At 67.9% G+C, this 18,498-nt stretch overlaps 1 protein-coding gene across 1 annotated transcript; it reads left to right on the top strand.

Annotated features, from left to right (window-relative positions):
- The first annotated feature begins 1,304 nt into the window (after positions 1-1,304).
- On the top strand, positions 1,305-5,705 carry IDH2 (isocitrate dehydrogenase (NADP(+)) 2). The gene is made up of 11 exons (XM_082488560.1): positions 1,305-1,447; positions 2,642-2,733; positions 3,088-3,253; positions 3,697-3,857; positions 3,946-4,089; positions 4,215-4,351; positions 4,477-4,628; positions 4,733-4,845; positions 4,923-5,020; positions 5,162-5,254; positions 5,502-5,705. The coding sequence occupies exons 1-11, from the start codon at positions 1,357-1,359 to the stop codon at positions 5,587-5,589; spliced, it is 1,335 nt and encodes a 444-aa protein (XP_082344686.1). The 5' UTR covers positions 1,305-1,356; the 3' UTR covers positions 5,590-5,705.
- The last annotated feature ends 12,793 nt before the right edge of the window (positions 5,706-18,498 follow it).

Raw genomic sequence — 18,498 nt, 5'->3', positions numbered from 1 at the left:
AGCCGCAGTCACTGGGCGGCTCTGACCGCGGGGCCGGGGCGAGGGCAGCGGGGGGGCAGCGGGGGGGCAGCGCTGCGGCCGGGCGCAGCTGGGCAGCCCCCCCGGACCCTGTGCTGGGGGCGGCAACACCGCCTGCTGCCACGCTGCGGGGCAGCCCCAGCAGTGCCAGCCGTGCGGCTGCAGGGCTGCCGGCGGGACGGGGTGCCACGGGGAGGGCAGCGGCAGTGGGGATGCCCAAGACCCCATCACTGCCCCAGAGCAGTGGGTGCGCCCCCCCCCCCCCCCCGCGGCTGACAGCCCCACAGGCTTCTGCTCTGGTTAATGTTAAAGCCAGGCAGACGTCAGCGCACCCGGCCCTGCCTCCCCCCCCCGAGTCCCTCTGCCTGGGGCCGGCAGCTCCGGCGGGACTGTTTTTCCTCCCGGAGCGGGATCTGCCCGTCCCCTGTGGCTAAAAAAAGCCATCGGCTTGGCCCGTGCAGAGGGACAGCAAACCTCCCGGGCCCAGCAGCCTCCCGGCCACCCCAGCGCACCTCCTGGCTACCGCAGGCGTACCGCACGGGTGCCCCTTGGGGTGCATCACTGCCGTCCTCCCCCGTGGGGAGGGGGGAGTCAGGGTCAGGTGAGGCGAAGGTCCCCCCCGGGGAAATGGCGGCAGCTGTCCTTCCCCGCAGCTGCCCGTCCCGTTGGGTCCAGCCGCCCTGAGTCACGCGCTGGCAATGTGTAGGATCACCCGCTGCTATGTAGGGAAAGCCTGAGCGGGCTCCAAGCCCTGCACTCAGCGGGGCAGCGCGTCCCCGACCCGTATACCCGCAGGCTGGGGGGGGACACAGAGGGACGCATCCCTTCGCCGGGAATGGGGACCACTGCAAACCCTCCTGCTCCTCACACCCTATACCAAGCAGAACTGGGGGTGGGGTGGGGTGGGCTTGCACACACCACGCGTGACGGCCGCCTTGCACGCTCGCCCGCCCTTGCCACCTCGTCCCAAGGACCCCGGTGAAAGCTGATCCCGGCCTCACCGGTCACCTTGTGCTTTGGCACCGCTTGCGCCCAGCAAGTGGCATCCCCCCCCCCCCCCCCCAACCCCCCATGGCCCACCTAGGGGGGGACGACACCCTCTCGCCTCGTGGGATACCACCACCACCACCATCGTGGGGGTTTTGGGGTGCGCTGCGTGATGGAGGGGGGGGTGAAGCAAAGGCCCGGGCCCCCCCCGTGGGACCCCGCGCGGGCCCCTCCGGGCCCGCGCGGGGCCCCACGGGGGGGGCCCGGGCACGTACCGCCCCGGGGCGGAGCGAACCGCGTCCCCGCTCCGCCGCCACCGCCCCCGTCGTGTCCGCCCCGTCGCGCCCCGCCATGGCCGCCCGCTACCTCCGCGCCGCCCCGGCGCTCAGCCGCCTGACCCGCTGCCCTCTCCCCGCCGCCTCCGTGGGGCAGCGCCGACACTGTGAGTTGGGGGGGGTGGGGGGGTGACCTTGGGAAGGGGGGGTGGGGAAGCCCCCGTGTCCTTGGGGACGGGGAGGGCGGCTGCTGTGTGTGTCCCCCCCCCTCCCTGAGTGGGGTTTGCACGCTGGGCGAGCTCGTGGTTTTATTTTTTTTTTGGGGGGGGGGGGTTGCAGCTGGATTAGTACCCCCCAGCTTACAGCCGGCACTGGGGGAGGGGGTTTGCTACCGGTCACGGACCCCACGCGGGGTTTTGCAGCCGGGGCTGGGCCCGGAGGGGTTTGCTGCCGGTCCCGGTTCCACGTGGGGTTCTGCCCCCCCCCCAGCTTGTACCCGCTTTGCCCCCTGGAGGAGTTTGTTCCTGGTCCGGGTCCCACGCAGGGTTTTGCTGCCCCATCCGCAGTCAAGTTCGCCGCCCCCCCCCCCCTCCACCCCCTCCCCCCGCGGGGTTTTGCAGCCCAGTTTGCACCCAGGTCCCGCCCCGAGAGGGGTTTCCACGCGGTCCCGCTCCCCGACCCCGCAGCCCGGCTCGGCCCCCAGAAGGGTTTGCTCCCGCTCCCGCTCCCGCGTAGAGTTCTGCAGCCCAACTGCACCCCGCTCCCGCCCCGCAGGGATTTGCCTCTGGTCCCCGTCCCAGTCCCACAGGGGGCTTTGTAGCGCGACCCACGGCCGGGCCACCTTTCCTCCCCCCCCAGGTCCCACGCAGGGGTTTGCACCCCAGCTTGCACCCGGGTGCAGCGCCCGGAGGGGTTCGCTCCCGGTGCCGGTCCCGTGCAGGGTTTTGCACTCCAGACTGTACCCGGGTCCAGCCCCGGTGGGGTTTGCACCCGGTCCCGGTCTCACGTGGGGCGTTGCAGCCCGGTTTGCACCCGTGTCCCGCCCCGAGAGGGCTGTGCGCCCGCTCCCAGCCCCGCTCCCACCGCGGGGTTTGCACCCTGACCTGCACCCGCGCCCGGCCCCGCACAGGGTTGGTGCCATGAACCAGCCCAGACCCCAGTGGGGTTTGTGCCCCCACCTGCACCCGAGCGGGGTTTGCGCCCTGACTGCACCCAGCCCTGAGCGGGGGTGGCACCAGAGCCATGACGGATGGGGCCTCACGGTCCCCGCGGGACATCTGGTCCCTCTGCAGTGCGGAGCTGTGGGGCCAGTGCCAGTGGGGCTGGGCGCGTACCCCTAACCCCCCGCTGCCACCCCCCAGATGCCGACAAGCGGATCAAGGTGGCCAACCCGGTGGTGGAGATGGACGGAGACGAGATGACGCGGATCATCTGGGCCTTCATCAAGGAGAAGGTACGGGGTGCTGCCTGGGCCGCGGGCGGGTGTCGCACTCGTGGAGCCGGAGGGCGCTGTGCAGGGGAACAGGTGGCTGTTGTACAGGGGACAGTCCCTGCGCACCGCCTGCCCTGTCCCTCCGTCCTCTGTCCGCCTGTCCGTCCGTCCGCAGGAAGCAGGTGGTGAGATCAGCACAGCTTCCGCTGGGACCTGGAAGTGAGGAGGTCCCAGGGAGGGGGGACCGTCCCGGGCAGGGGGGACTGTCCCAGGCGCCGGGCTGGGGGCCGGTGCTGGCTGTGCCGCGGTGCGTGGTGCTGCTCCCCGGGCACCCTGCACCATCCCCCCCCTCTGACACTCTTTCGGGACCTCCAGCTCATCCTGCCCAACGTGGACGTCCAGCTGAAGTATTTTGACCTGGGTCTGCCGCACCGGGACAAGACAGATGACCAGGTCACCATCGACTCAGCGCTGGCCACCCAGAAGTACAGCGTGGCCGTGAAGTGTGCCACCATCACGCCAGACGAAGCCAGGGTGGAAGGTGGGCAGGGGTGAGGAGGGTGGTGGTACCGGCAGACCCGTGGGGTGCTGAGCCCCCCGTGTGTGCCCAGACCCCCTGGGTCAGCAGCGCCTCCCCCGTGCCGGCTCAGGGTTCTGGTGGGTCGGGGGCTGCACCGCTGCCCGGGCTGGGGGCCCTGTGCTCAGCGCTGTGCCCCCCCTCCCTGGCCCCGGGGTGTTCGGGGGTGCTGTGGGGGCCCTGCGGGTGTGAGGCTGGGGATGGACCGGCTTCTGCCCAGTGCCAGTCACGAGCCCGCACCGGCTGTCCCTCTCCTTGGCCGGCTTGGCAGTGGGGCTCTGGCAGCAGCCCATGGCACGGAGGAGCTGGGGGGGGGCTGGCAGGGGCCGGGCGCTGGGCTGGGGTGACTGCTGGGGCTGTGCCTGGTGGGGGGGGACCCTTGGGGGCCTCACCTCCGCATGCCCCAGAGTTCAAGCTGAAGAAGATGTGGAAGAGCCCCAACGGCACTATCCGAAACATCCTGGGGGGGACGGTCTTCCGGGAGCCCATCATCTGCAAGAACATCCCCCGCCTGGTGCCCGGCTGGACCAAGCCCATCACCATCGGCAGACATGCCCACGGCGACCAGGTGAGCCCCGTGCAGCCGCTGCTGCGGCGTGGGGGCATCTGGCGGCTCCCGCCAGACCCTGCCCGACGCTCTGCCCTGCCCCTCGCAGTACAAAGCCACCGATTTCGTGGTGGGCAAGTCTGGGACATTCAAGATGGTCTTCACGCCGAAGGACGGCAGCGGGACGAAGGAGTGGGAGGTGTACAACTTCCCCGGTGGCGGCGTGGGCATGGGGATGTACAACACGGACGAGGTAACAGGGTGGGCCAGGGGCAGCAGGAGGGCTCCCTGTGTGGTGGCATGCCCGGCCATCTGTGGTGGACCCGGCCAGGCTGGCGGGGCGGGTATCCCATGGGGGTCCCTGCGCTTCCCTTGCAGTCCATCTCGGGCTTCGCGCACAGCTGCTTCCAGTATGCCATCCAGAAGAAGTGGCCTCTCTACATGAGCACCAAGAACACCATCCTCAAGGCCTACGATGGGCGCTTCAAAGACATCTTCCAGGAGATCTTCGATAAGTATGGACTTGAAGGAGCTCAGGCTGCTGGGGGGCAAAGCTGCCCCGGGGGGCTGGCTGTTGCCCGGGGTGGCAGTGGGACCCAGTTTGGGGTGGGCACGGCTGATGCCTGCCCTGGGCTCCCAGGCACTACAAGACGGAGTTTGACAAGCTGAAGATCTGGTACGAGCACCGGCTCATCGACGACATGGTCGCCCAGGTGCTGAAGTCCTCTGGTGGCTTCGTCTGGGCGTGCAAGAACTATGATGGGGACGTCCAGTCGGACATCCTGGCCCAAGGTGGGGGCGGCGGGAGAGGGTGGTGTGGGGTGGGTTGGGTTGGGGTGATGTGGGGTGGGCTGTACACAGTCGCCCTTTTGGAGCTGAGCCCCGTCCCGCCGCAGGCTTCGGCTCCTTGGGGCTCATGACCTCCGTCCTGGTGTGTCCGGACGGGAAGACCATCGAGGCCGAGGCGGCCCATGGCACCGTCACCCGCCACTACCGGGAGCACCAGAAGGTGGGTGCGCTCTGCCCGCGGCGTGCTGCCCGCCCTGGGCTGCCTGCGCCGGGCGGCTGAGCGCTCTCTCCGCACAGGGGCGACCCACCAGCACAAACCCCATCGCCAGCATCTTTGCCTGGACGCGTGGCCTGGAGCACCGGGGCAAGCTGGACAGTAACCCGGACCTCATCAAGTGAGTGGGGTGGGGGTACCCCGGGGTGGGGGACGCTGCCGGCAGCCGCCCCCGGTGCCAACCACCCCGCTGCCAGCCGCGGTGGGGTTCACGGCACAGGGGTGCCGGCTTTGCTGGAGCATGTGGTGCTGCCGTCCCCAGGTTCGCTCAGACGCTGGAGAAGGTCTGTGTGGAAACGGTGGAGAGCGGGACGATGACGAAGGACCTCGCCGGCTGCATCCACGGCCTCGCCAAGTACGTTGTGGCTCTTGGGGCGGAGCGGTGCGGGGCAGCCACGGAGGCAGGCTGGCTGTGCGGGGCGGCCGCTGGCCTCCGGACGGTCCCTGGGGACACGGGGCGTCTATTTACAGCTCGCGGGGTCGGGCTGTGCCTGTGGCCAGGCAGCGGCCACGTCCCGGGCCCAGGGCTGTGCTGCTGTGGGGGCGGGCAGGGGCCCCCCCGGCTGCGGGACCCCTCCATCCCCTCTCTGTACCCTCCCCAGCGTGAAGCTGAACGAGCACTTTGTGAACACCACCGACTTTCTGGACGCCATCAAGAACAACCTGGACAAAACCCTGGGCAAGAAGTAGGGGGGGCGAGTTGGGGGGCCATCTGGCCCCACCATCACACCGTCACCCGGGTGGACCCAGTGCCGCCTCCAGCTCACCACCACGGCTCAGGAACAGTTGAATAATTTTTATAAGCAGTTTTGTTACGAGTGTTTTCAAAGCCTTTCTAGCAGGGCTGTGTAGGACGCGGGGGAGGAGGGGGGGCCCCGCGGGGAGCGTGTCCCACACCGATCCATGTACCCTCCCACCTCGCGCTGCCAGCAGCCATTAAACACCTCACCGGCCCACGGCGCGTGGTGGTGGCACGGCTCTCGCGGGGCGGGCACGGGGCGGGCGCCAGCCGCAGGAGGCAGCCAGCAGCGAAAGAATACGCGTTTATTAGAATTATTGCTAAACAACTCTTCAAACCGAGGAGGTAAAAAAATAACCAAAACACAGTAGGGCTTTGCACAAGGGGGGGGGGGGGGGGGGGGGCTGAACGCTCTGTGTGCACAAGTGGGGGGACGCCAGGGAGCCACACGGCCACTGGTGCCGGCTGTGCCGCCGGCATGAGACCCCCAACGCGTCCTGCAGTGCCGCAGCCCCCTCGGCTCGGCATCACCAGCCCCTCCTCATCCAGCACTGGGGGGGGGTCACACACACATCGCAGCTTTTTGGTAACGGGACTGAGGTAGCGTGGGGGGGGCTGTGCTGGCTGCGAGCACAGAGGGGGCCGTGGGGAGGGGGCTGTGGGGAGGGGTCCGGGCTGGCCACTGCTGCGGCTGTCTCCATCCTGCCCCGAGTCTGGGGGATGTTACTGCCCACAGTGCGGGAGAGAAGGTGATGGCAAGGATGGGGGGCACCCTGCTTTGCTGGGGGCTGGGAGCACGGAGGGCTGAGCGGTGCCACCCCCCAGTGCCAGCCTGGGGCTTTTGGGGATGGGGCGGACAGTGTCCTGCCCCGGGGAGCGCGGTGGGACGCACGCCTGTGCCTGCTCGGCCGCCCGCAGCGTGGGCAGGGCAGGTTGGGGGTCCCGGACCCTGTGCCAGCACCATGGCTCGGCCCCTGCTGCTGCCGCCCTGGAGGCACCGGTGCTGCCGGGGCCCTGCGCCACGGGGCGTGCGCGGGCAGCGATGCCCTGGGTGCTTCCCCGCGGCAGGCAGGGTGGGAATGCGGGAGGGTGGTCCTGGCCCCTGTCTCCCCCTTCCACGGCCCCCGGGAGCATCGGAGGCAAACCCGCATCCCAGGGGCTGCGCTGCCCGAGCCAAAGCCTTCTCCTGAGCCCCGGAGCAGCTCAGTGGGGTGAGGAGGGGGGGCCGGTGCTCGGCTGCCCCACGAGGGGCAGGACCCCACTCTGATCGTCACCCCCCCGCGCCCCCCAACAGCACGGCAGCCCCACCGCTCCCTGTGCACAGACCACACACGTTACACAGGTTTACAAAGCACATTGGTTGAAGGAAACTGAACCCATTGAAAAGATAAATCCAACCACGCGGCACATCTGAAAAAAATAAATTACTTTCAAAATACCATCATTTGCTCAAGTTGAACAGGGTTTGCCTTCCTTTAAATACGCTGCTCGCTACAGCTGCTCCGCACCCAGAGCTGCCGCCGCTTCCTCTGAGCTTCGCCGTTAGTTTGTAAGAAAATATTCTGTTTTGTATGTGCCCCGTGGCCTCGCGCAGGTTGCCACAGCTTTGCCCGTGCCAGCCGGCAGCCGCTGCCAGAGCAAGTGGGACAGCTCTCGCCCGCTCGGGAGATGGGGAAGCGCAAGAAATGCAAACCCACCTCCCCCCGCGGGCAGAGGGGCTTCTGCCCCACAGGGCGCTTGGGAGGAGGGGGGAGCAGGGGGCCGGGGGGGCTGCAGCCCCAGCACGGCCATGGGGGGGGACCCAGGAGGTAGAATAATTAGTAATGCTCATCATCATCTGGGACGTGCCTTCCCCTGCCTGCAGCTTCAAGGACGCCGGAGTGCAGGCGAGGGTGAGGGCAGAGGCGAGGTCCTGGCTTGCCACCGTGGTGGGGCGGGCAGGAGCGGAGCAAAGGGGGGGTCAGCGCCGGGCAGGAGCGCTGGAGGCAGCCGGTGCACGTCTCGCACCCCAGCCATGGCGGGAGCTCCACCGAGGCCCTGCGAGGGGCCGGCGGCAGCATGGAGCTGAGCCCCCGCTGCACCAGCGTGGCGTGCCCATGGCCACCGGTGACCGCTGCCCTGTGCCACCTCCAGCCTCTGCTCCCGCCTTCACCCCGGCAAAGGTTTTTGGACATCCCTGTTTCCTCCTTCACCAAGCTCAGCTGGAGCCCCCCCTCTCCAGGGGTGGTGGTGCGGGTCTGGCTGGGCGCTGCAGCCCACCGGCGGCAGCTCCTCTTACCACGCAAGGTCCACGCAGCCTCCTCCAGCCTCGGCTACAACATGTTGTAGTACGCCATCTCCTTCATGGCCTGCTCCGTCAGGGTGTGCTCGTCCGGAGGGTTGCCCACCCCCCCATAGCCATAAGAGTTCTCCTCCTCGAAGTCGTCCATCTCCTGCTGCCCGTCCAGCTCGGCGTGCTCGGCCCCGGCCAGGTCCATCATGGGATCTAGGGTTCAGCACAGGGACACGCGGGGATGGACATGCACGAAGGTGCAGAGCCAACAGCACCTCTCCTCCCCGGGCAGCTCAGCTTTAGAGCCCAAAGCTCCTCTGGAGCTACAGCTCTGCTTGAGCCAGGCTGCTCGGGGGGGGCTCTTGGCTCAGAGGACCCCCGGCCACGCACCGCAGCCGGGATGGGCTGCCGGCAGACGCCCAGCCACGCACGTGCTCACCCCCCACCAGAGCCCGTGCCACACACAGGGGTCTGCGGCACCCATCCCACCACGGGGGCTGGGGGAGGCGAGGAGGAAGAGGAGGGCAGCGCAGGAAAAGCATCCTCCCAGCGCAGCCCCTACGCTCGCAGCCCCTGCCCGCGCCGTGGTGCCGGGCACCGGCCGGGGTGGGAGTTGTCCGAGGTGGGGAGGGAGAAAAGGGCAGGAATCCTGCTGGGCCCCCCCAGGACACGCTTGAGGAGGGCATCAAGCTGCTGGGGAAATGGAGGGGATGAAAGAGCCGGAGCTCATCTGCAGCTCTGTCTGTATGAAGCCGGGGTGGTCCCGCCGCAAGGCAGCTGGTGGAGCATCTGTGTGGATGCTGCGTGGAAACCTGCGGCGGGAGCGTCTCCCATCCCCCTGTGGGCAGGTACAGCGGGGGCAGATGGGGCAAGAACTGTGGCATTTACCCCTCCCACCCTGCAAAACCCTTGGACCGAAACCGAAACCACAACCCCTGCGTCACCAGAGGGCACCATCCCGCCCAGAGATGCTGAAGCCTCGATGGCTCCTTAAGGAGCCATTTATTTTAAAATTATTTTTAACAAAGTTTGTTTATTTGTATTTGTACCAAGTTTACGAAGCTCACACCAGCTCCTGCTCGGGACCTTTCCGTGGGCCCTGCGGGAGGGCGGGTGCTGGAGAACGGAGGGGAGGCAGCACGTGCCACCACTGGGTGCTGGCAGGAGCAAGTCAAGGACAGCCCTCGGGCAACAGGGCCGGAGCTCACCGAAAGGCACTTGCCAGAGCCGCCGCGGCACCACCCCGCTCCCAAAGCAAACAGCGGAGAATCGGGCAGCCGCCGCACGGGGGATCACAGCGCCCAGTCCGCGATAGGCAGTGCCAGGGACCGGCCGCAGCCCGCACCCACCTTGGCTGTCCAGGCTGATGTCCATCACCCCGTGCTTGACCTTCATGTGCCGGCTCAGGTTGCCCTTCAGGTTGAACTTGCTGGAGCAGTAGGGACACTTGAAGGGCTTGCTGCCCGCGTGCAGGTGCATGTGGCCCAGCAGGTTGTACATGCGGTTGAAGGACTTCCCGCAGACCTGTGGGCAGCGTTCCTGGGGTCGGCACCGGCTCTCCCGCTGTCACCCCCAGCAAAGGGGGGGACAGCGGCAGGCGTGCGCTCATGACGGCCGGTGCTGCCGTAGGGACGTGGGCTTTTCGGAGCAGACCTCACCCCTGGGGACCCCCATCGCTCCCACCAACTTCCAATAGTGACAAGGGCTGCTTCCCCCCTCCCGCTCCGCGGTGGGAGGTCTCGAGGATGCTGTGCTGGTGTTGCTGGGACCTCCAGCACGTCTAGCGCTGGGCAGAGAGAGGAACTCATCGTCCCTCCCCGTTAGCGGTGCCCATGCCCTGCCGGCAGCAGCCCCTCGCCGCGCAGCTCCGAGCGGACGCGGCAGGACGAGCTGTTTGCCCGAGCGAACAGAGGGAGGCATCACAAAACTGCCTTCCTGTGACTGAGGACTCGACCCAGCCTGGTCGGCTTTCTCCGGGCGCACAGCACAGCAGGGGCCCCGCTGACCCCCCCCCGGCTCTGCTGACCCCCCCGGACCCCCGACGGTACCTTGCATTTGAATGGCTTCACCGGTGAGTGCACAATCATGTGGGTCTTGAGCGTCTGCTTCTGCACGAACGTCTTGAAGCAGATGTGGCACTGGTAGGGCCGGACGCTGGTGTGGATCAGCATGTGCCGCTTCATGTTGGCCTGCAGGGTGAACTCCCGCCCGCACACCTCGCACTTGAACTCCTTCACGCCCTGCGAGGGGTTGGGAGAGCCGTGGGCAGGGGGCACAGCCCGGCCCGGGGCGCAGCAGCAGCGGGGAGGGCTCTGCCCACCGCAGCGGGGACCGGCGCGCAGCGCTGCCGCGGCGGCTCGGGGGCCTCCGAGGAGCTGCGGGCACAGGAGCGGTGCCGGCCACGGTGCAGCGCAAGGACCTGTGCTCCCAGAGGGGTGTGGGACAGGCTCCTCCCGCCAAGCTGGACTTTGGGGACCGTCAGCAGGCTGGACCGCAGGAACCGGGTGGGAGATTTACCCTCATCAGCTCACCTGCGCCTTCCCCACAGCATCGCCTGCTGCCCGCTCCCTGCCCCTTCTGCGGGCACAGAGTGCTCTGGGCACTACCACGAGCCTGGGGCCGTCCCCGTGCTGCCCCGGGGGGGTAATTCCTCCTGCCTGGAGCTGCAGCGGGCAGGATCCTGCCTCCTGCCTCACCCCCAGACACCATCATCTCACCCCCCCTTGGAAATGCGTTTGCAGCACTGGAAAACCCGGCGTCGGGTCGGTGCTGCTGGAGCCGGAGCAGCTCCGCAACGCGGCACCCGTGGGAAGGCGCTGGCTGGGGAGCACGGCCGCCGTGCGGCAGCCGACCCGGCACGGGGTACGTTGCAGAGCCCGGCCGCGTGCGGGAGGTGGGTTGCGGGGCGCGCGGCTGGACAGGCTCCGCGAGCTGCCAGACCCAGCTCTGCGCTCCGGCTCAGCCCAATTGCTCCCCCTTCAAAGGGCGCCCGGAGGAGGGCAAACCCCTCGCTCACAGCCCGTGGGGAGGGGCTGCGGCAGCGCGTGGTCCCCCAAATCACCCTGCTGCAGCACCTGCAGTAGGTCTGACCCCCCAGGAGGGAAGGGGGATGGGCAGCCCCGGGGCCCTGCCCATAACGATGCCCTTTCGCTGCTAATCAACGACCCCCGGCAAACACCCACCAGGGGTGGCTCTGCCCGCCGCACCGCCCAGGGCTGGCCAGGACGCCGGGGCACTGGGACACCCCTCTCCCCCCGCACCCGCCGCCAGAGCCGGCACATCTCCTGCGGGCACGGCCGGGGCAGCACCCCTCGGGTGCCCCCGCCCCTACCTTGTGCGTGAGGGAGTGCTGCTTGAGGTGGTGGATCTGGCTGAACTCCATCCCGCACTCGGTGCAGACGAAGGGTCGGACGTTCTGGTGCTTCAGCATGTGGTTCTGCAGCTGGCTGCGGTAGTGGAAGGACTTGCTGCACTCCAGGCACTGGTAGAGCGTGGGGCCCTGGTGCGTGGAGAGGTGCCGCTTCAGCTGGGTGAGCGTGGAGAAGTCCAGCCCGCACTCCACGCAGACGTGGCAGCGGCCGCTCTCGTGCTTCACCTCGTGCGCCTTCAGCTCGCTGGGGTAGGCGAAGCCCCGGCCGCAGAAGCGGCAGCTGTAGGGCTTGATGTCGGTGTGCAGCAGCATGTGCCGCTTCAAGTGGCTGGTCTGGGTGAAGGCTTTGCTGCACACCTCGCACTTGTGGGGCCGCGTGCCCTGGTGGGTCAGCAGGTGGGTCTGCAGGTGGCTGGGCTGCTTGAAGAGCTTGTTGCAGTGCGGGCAGGAGTGGGGCTTGATGCCGTTGTGGCCCAGGATGTGGGTCACCAGGTTGTACTTGGACGTGTAGGACTTCTCGCACATGCGGCACTGCCAGCGCTTCTGGCGGTCCCCCGCCTCCACCAGGTAGGAGTCGTCGATCTGCACGTTGATGTCCAGCCGGTCCAGCTGCGCCTTCTTGTTGCGCTCGCTGGTGGCACCCGCCGCCTCCGCCTCCAGCTCCCCTGGCTCCTGCCAGGTGAAGCCCTGCTCGCTCTTCACCTGCTCGGGGGATGCCGGTGCGGGGGCCTCCGCCTCGCCAGGGGACGGGGCGCCCACCTCGAAGGCGCACTCGGTCCGCAGGGCCCCCGCGGTGCCTCCCTCCGCTGCGCCGGCCGGGTCCGCATCCCCGAGGCGGCGCTCGGTGCCCTCCAGCTCCTGGCGCGTGTGCCGGCGCAGGTGCCGCAGGCGCCGGGGCTTCCTGCTGAAGGCACCGAGGTCGATCATCTTCATGGCGCTGCTCTGCACCGTCTGCTCCTGGCCGGGGTCCTGGGCAGGGGGCGGGCGGCCACGCTGCTGCTCGCCCTCCTCGTCCCCGGGGACGGACATGTCGTACAGCACCTCATCCTCTGCCTCCGCCTTCTCGCACTTGACCTTGGGCACCAGCCTCACCGGAGGCCGCTTCCTCCTGCGGGCGTGCTTCTCCAGGGAGGACTCTGCCTCCAGGGCGTCCTCCTCCTGCCCGTCCCCGGGCGTCTGCCCCTCTCCCTCCAGCTGGCACTCGCCCTCCGGCTCCCTGGGCTCCCCCGCGGCGGTGTCCGGCAGCTCCCCTCCCAGCTCCGGGAAGAAGCCGGCGGGGCTGACGGTGGCCCCGAGCAGCTCATTCTCGGACACCAAGCCCAGAACCGCAGCCTGCGCCAGGGACAGCACCACCACCGCGTCCGTCTGGGTCCCGCACTCGGTGAAGCGATCCATCTCTCGCCGCCTGCCTACGCTGTCATGGCTGGGGAGGGAAAGAGACGGCCGTTAGCCCTCCCGGTGCCCCGGCCACCACACAGCCGCCAGGGACACTGCTCCACGAGGGGCTCCTTCCAGCCGTCACCCCCTTCCTTATCACCATCCCCAGCAAACCCCAGACTGACACGGGTGTTGCCAACATGGGTCCCGGGCACCACGTGCCCCACGATGTGCGGGCAGCATGGCCCCAGGGGTCTCAGCTGCAGGGGGGGACCAGGAGCCAGGCTGCGGAGGGGAAGCTGGGCTCGGTGGCCACTGTCCGCCTTTCTGGCCGGGCTGTCGAGCCCCGAGGCTGAGGTCTGGCTCCTCGTGTGCCCCCAGAGCTCCCCGGCGGCGACTCCTGGGGACAGGCGCCCGTGCAGCGTGGGGACCAGCCAAGAGAGCCAAACGCACCGCTCTGCTCCGTGCTCCTCGCAGGAGCGAGGAACGGCAGTGAAGGGCACGGGGAGCCCGAGGAACCAAAGCCCAAACCGTCCTCATTGGGAGCATCTAGAAAGTGGTCAAACTACCAGGCTTGCGAGCCCAAGCGAAGTGCACGGCAGAGGCTCCGCTTGGCTCAGTGCCGGTGCCTTTGGCGCGCTCCCCCGTGGGAGCCTGAGCATCGCCGCAGCGCGGGGGCAGCTCTGGGCCCGGGTGCGCTGCCGCGGAGCGGACTGCGCCGGTGCCCCGTGAGCCCCCTCGCTGCTCCGACTGCCTCCGACAGCGGGGCTCCAGCTTCACCTTCCCCCTCCCTCTCAGCGCCACAGCAAGCGCCTCCTCTCCCCGTTGCTTTTACTAATGCCTTTCAGCAGCGCCGTTTTGTCCCAGCAATAAGCACGCCGGGTCCCAGCAGTATTTCTTCACGTTTCGAAAGTGGTCTGTTCCCGTTTGTCCTGCCCCCCTCCCCCTGCGGCACCACCGCCCCGCGCAGGCTGCCCACCGAGTCACCAGGCACTTGTCAGAAGAGGGCTACAGAGTCAGCCGAAATCCCTGTGAAAGCCACGGTTCTCCATGGCCCCGGCGCAAACACAGAGGAGCAGCAGCCCAGACGGCGAAGGTTTAAGAGCCACCCTCTTCCCCCATTGCCCCCACCTCTGAGGCGCCCCCAAAGCGTTCGTGCCCACGGCAGCTCTGGGTCAGCGTGCCGGAGTTACACAGGGAAGAGGTGCAGGACACAGGCGGGGTAAGAGCAGGACTAACCCAACACCAATGCCACCCTGGGGCACACGGCAAATGGGCCGCAACTGGTTTATCCCCACTCAGACTCTTGGGACGCAGAGACACATCCCCACCACCCGCCCGGAGGGCTCACGACAGGGTCCTGCAGGACTCCAGTCTTGACCTCGTGCTATTTAACTCTTCCATCGATTTTCAGGAAGAAAGTCAGGTAGGTGCTCACGGACGACACACAGAGTGTCGCTCACTTGCCCGAGGAGGAGCGTTTCGCCATGGGACTCACGGGCAGGACAGCCCGCCCGGGCACGCGGGCGCCACAGCACCCCCTGAGCAAGTCATCCTGGTAGGAACGACGGGAGACCGCAGGGAGAGGGACGAGGGCGCAGACGTGGCTGCGGGGTGCGAGGCAGCAGCCTGGGCCCGCGAGCGCCGCGGAGCCTCCAGCACCCAGGTGGGCAACCTGCGGGAGCGCGCCAGAGCCCGCCGGGGAGGCGGCACAAGCGGAGCCGCTCCAGCGCCGCTGTTCGCTGCATCCGACGCTGGTGATGGCCGGGGGAAAGGCGACGGCGGAGCTCACACGGGAGCGGCGCACGGGGCCGGCCAGGGTGGGAAACGCAGAGCTGGAAGGCCACATAGACACCAGCCAGCTTCGACTAGAAGGACAAGCAACCTTCAGTGGGGAAGGGAGGAGCGGTACGCAAGCACAGGGGAGCACGCCGCGAGACCACGGCAATGCCAGTGATATCACCAGTGGGTACACGTGGCGCCACAGCACACTCCTGGGGGCCGCAGCTCAGCAGCAACAGAAGACAAATGCGCAGAAACCCCCACGTTCGCACTGTGCCTACACACTGTCACTGCGGGGCCACCGGTGCCGGGTCTGCGGTGGCAGCAGGCACGGGGCACCCTGGGGATGGCAGCTCCGCTCCTGAGCCTGGGACAAACCCACACCGGACCGGGAGCTCCCTGTGCTCTGGTGGTCTCCGGGGACCCACCAGCCCGGAGAGCCCAGCTCAAGGCACGTTCTCACCAAAACGGTGTGACCGGCGTGGGAATGGCCGCAGGGAGGGAAGAGCCAGCGTCCCTCACCAGGCGGACGGAGCCTGCAGCCGGCCAGCAGTCCCAGGAATCGCTGCCATAAACAATGCAGGAATCCGGGATGGCAAAGCACGGAGGAGCTGCTGCACCAAGGAGAGCGGGGCCGGCACCACCGCGTCTTGGGGACGCTGTTGCACCATCCATCCCCGGATGCCTCCGGTTGGCAGCCGCGGGTTCGGTGGTGGTCCGGGCTGGGAAACAGGGACGGGGGACCATGGGACAAAGCAAACCAGAGCACGATGAGAAGCGGGAGGGATGTAAGGGTGCGGGCAGGTCTGCCCGCCGGCGGGCTGGGGAAAGACTCACCGGCTGCCAAAACACTGCCCTCAGCCGGAGGGTAGTTTATGCCTTTTGTTTTGTGAGGATTAAAACACCACTTTGAGCACATGCTGACACTGGGCTCACTGGTGCCCGACGGCCCCGTACCCGCCCCACAGGGGACCGGGCAGGCTCCTGGAGGGATGCAGAGCGCCGAGCAGCGGCTCCTAACGCCCCCGGGCTGCGCCAGCCCAGGAGCCCCATTGTCAGGGTGCAGCACAGCCCCCCCAGCAGCCCCCCCAGCAGCCCCCCCAGCAGCCCCCCCAGCAGCCCCGGGGCGGCCGGCGAGGACGGGCAGGGAGGTGCCGGGAGAGCCGCCACCAAATGAACGCCAGGAGGCCGCTGCTTCCTCCCGCGGTGAAGGATGTTCTAAATATGATTATTTCTGCAGCTACAAAGAGAAACCCTACGGGGGAGGTAAATGAGGAATAAACCCCAACCCCGGCGAGGTGGCAGTCCCAGGAGCACCCGCACGGCGCGGGGGGCACCCCGGGGCCAAACCACCCCTCTCCGCTCCCAGCGGGGACACCCCGCTGTGCCAGGCCATCGTCCCCACGCTTCTCCCCGGGGCACCAACACAGCCTCCATACTGCGTCCCGCCGGCCAGGCCGGTTCCCGGCAGCGGGGACTGGGCAGCCTGGCTGGAGCACGGGGTCAGGAATGGCGCGGGGGGGATGAGGGGGGCGGCTTCAGGCAGTGGCACCCCCAGTCCCCAGTGCGGAACCCGGCAAAGAGGAGATGGTGAGGAGGAGGAAGCGGGGGGAGGAGGGGGAGGGGGAGGAAGAGGAGGATGCAGGGGCGAGAAGCAGGGGGAGAAGCAGGAGGAGGAAGCAGGGTGAGGAGGGGGAGGAAGAGGAAGGCGAGGAGGATGCAGGGGGAGAAGGAGGAGGGGAAGGAAGAGGAGGATGCAGGGGGAGAAGCGGGGGGAGGAGAAGGAGGAAGCAGGGCGAGGAGGGGGAGGAAGAGGAGGGCGAGGAGGATGCAGGAGGAGAAGGAGGAGGAAGAGGAGGAAGCGGGGCGAGGGGGGGAGGGGAAGTGCGGAGGCAGTGAAACAAAGCGAGGAGCGGGGGAGGGCGGCTGTGGGAGGAGGAGGAGGAGGAGTGGGAGGAAGGATGGAGAGGAAGATGAGGAGGAAGAGGAGGGAGCAGCTGGGGAGGCGGCTGTCGGTCCTCCCTCCCCGGGAGGGTCCGTGCTGACCGACCCCATCGCCCACCACCTGGGCAGCCACAACGCAGGGGCGGGATCTCATCCTCATCCTCCTCCCGCCTGGGGGTCCCTGCCAGAGTGGGGGCAGCCGCATGGTGCCCCCCACCCGTGGGCTGCCCACCCGGGATGGGCTCGCTGCCCCCTCACGGAGCATCCCTGCGGGCAGCGGCGCCGCCAGGGAAAGCAGCCCGAGGCAGCGCACCCACCGCCATCCCTGCCAGCTCCCAAGGACCGGAGCGGTTCCTGCTTCCCCGGAGCGGCCGCGTGCCCGTCCGGCACCGCCGAGCGCCCACCCTGCCCAGCCACCCCACATCCCGGGCCGGGTCCCGCGGGGCTCTGGGGCGGACGGAGGCGAGCAGCGGTTTCCCCGAAGGAGCGCGCGAGCAGCACTGCTGCCGTCGGGGATCTGCTAATGGAATTCTCGCTGGAGTTGAGGAAATCGAAATTAAGAGCCGCCTCCCGGGGGTCTCAGCCCAGGCAGGGAAGGGGGGGTCCCTCTGCTCTGCCCTGGCCGGAGGAGGCTGGGAAGCAGGGAAGGCCGCCTGACCTCATCTTGTGTTTTGTTTTCCTCCTCAGTTTGGGGCACAGTTTCCATTTCCATATACACTGGATGGCTCTTCCAGTCAAGATTCCACTTTTCCCAAGGACTTCTCCACAGCCACTTATATAGGGCGATAAACACCCCCCATACCTCCTCCTGCAGCGGTGTGTTGTCACCCCAGCTCCCAGCGGGGACGGGAGGGCACCGTGGGACCCCACTCCCCATGGTCGGTGCCAGTAAGTGCCACGCAAGGGCAACGCACGACCTGGACCACCCCACGGCCAACTGGCCACCTCTGGGACGGGAGAGGGGAGAAGGGACACGAGATGGGACCCAACTGCGCTCCCCGCATCTCCGGCACCACAGCGGGGGTCGGCTGGACCCCCCAGCACAGCTCCGGGTCTCTGTCCCCCCAGTGCGAGCACCGCAAGACAGGGAAGCTGAAGGAATGACACACTCAAATCCGCCCTGGAGACCAGCACTGGTACGCGGATCCTTGATGATCTTAAAGGTCCCTTCCAACCTCAGCAATGCTATGATTCTGTGTTTTAAGAACCACCACCCTAACCCAGAGGCTTTTAGAAGAAAGCAAGTGGTGGATTCCCACTCTGGGGCACTCCAAGGAAGGGGACGAGCTCTGCTCCCCGGGGCCCTCAGTACGAAAATAAAAGCCTGGTGTTACACAAATCACTCCGCACTTTTCCCTACCAAAGGCACCAGCCCTGGGACACGGGAAACGGAGCTTTGCTGTTGGAGAGCGCGAGGCCACAGCATCTCGCTGAGCCGCAGCTGCACAAACACCGCGGGGAGAGACGTGGGGAACGGGGCAGATGCTTTTGTTTCACTTCTCGCTCTCACTTCCCTGTTCAGCCCTCTCGGGTCTCGCAGAGCGGGCTGGAAACGCCATTTCCCAACACACTGGGCAAGTGAGGTTGGGTCACGTATTTCAGCTCCCCCAGGAAACACCCTGGCAGCCCTCGGGGCGCAGAACGCCGCCTCCACCGCTGCTCCCTGGGGACCCGCTTCCGATCTTGCTCAAGAAGCCAAAGCGGTGACCGGGGGGAGCCCTCAGGTCCAGCGCCGCGACCGAGCACCGACCTGCCGCAGCTGGTCCCACGTGAAGCAATGGCTCCCGGGTGAAGCGAGGCGATGCCAGCCCGGGGCTGCCGCACGCAGAGCGCCCAGACACCCGGCAGAGGGGCTCGTGCAGCGCCCGCAGCCAAAGCCCAGCCGGAGATCTCAGCCTCCCGAGGGGTCCCAGAGAGACCCCCATTCAGGAGCCCTCCGCAGCGCCGGCCACCGGGATGCCGGGGGAGCCGAGGGGAACTCGCCCCAGCAGCACCCGCTCAGCCCCGACCCGCCGCAGCCGCACGAGAAGGGGCAGGGGAAGGAAAATGAGCACAAATCCGTTCTCCCTCCTGGTGCTGACAAAATACCACCAGCTGCGCTGCTACGAAGACTCA

Source organism: Vanellus vanellus, assembly GCF_965231255.1.
Source record: "Vanellus vanellus genome assembly, chromosome: 11".
Lineage (NCBI taxonomy): Eukaryota > Metazoa > Chordata > Aves > Charadriiformes > Charadriidae > Vanellus > Vanellus vanellus.
This window is presented reverse-complemented; position numbering and strand designations above follow the sequence as displayed.